This window comes from Trichinella spiralis (genome assembly GCF_000181795.1).
Source record: "Trichinella spiralis strain ISS 195 chromosome Unknown Scfld5594, whole genome shotgun sequence".
Taxonomy (NCBI): domain Eukaryota; kingdom Metazoa; phylum Nematoda; class Enoplea; order Trichinellida; family Trichinellidae; genus Trichinella; species Trichinella spiralis.
Window position 1 is genome coordinate 1 of NW_003532533.1, and position 467 is coordinate 467.

General features: G+C 47.3%; 1 protein-coding gene across 1 annotated transcript; it reads right to left on the bottom strand.

The window, feature by feature from the left end:
* Positions 1–127: 127 nt before the first annotated feature.
* Positions 128–442, bottom strand: Tsp_15662 (conserved hypothetical protein). Its single transcript, XM_003366687.1, has one exon. It carries the CDS (start codon positions 440–442, stop codon positions 128–130), a length of 315 nt encoding a protein of 104 aa, XP_003366735.1.
* Positions 443–467: the final 25 nt, after the last annotated feature.

Consider the following 467-nt stretch of genomic DNA (forward strand, 5'->3'; position numbering starts at 1 on the left):
CCAGTTTACCCGCCACAAAGAAGGAGGGCAACAGTTATTGATACCACTGTGGTAAACCTAAAGGAGCCAACCATGGCCCAGGTTTTCATGGCTGCCAGTAATCTAATCTTATCGGCCGTAGAAAAGATCAGAAGGGAACTAAGGCACACTGCCACAATAAAACATCTTCACCGGCCTTCGTTGTCTTGAACGGGACCAGGATTTGCAGGTACCGACGATGATTGGGCAGTTTTGGGTATCGCTTTGCCCGGTGCCTGTACATCGAGGACTTTACCCGTTTATACAGCGAAAAATAGCCAGATGTTGATGGCTCGGCGGAAGCTTCCTCGTCATAAATGGTCGGGATGGGTTTTGTTTCTTCCGCACTTCGCTTTTTCAAAAACGCCTTCTTTTCCATTTTGTACGCCAAATGTTCATCACCGGCAGCTTTCGATGTGATCATTCGCTTGATAACTGAGTCACATCAA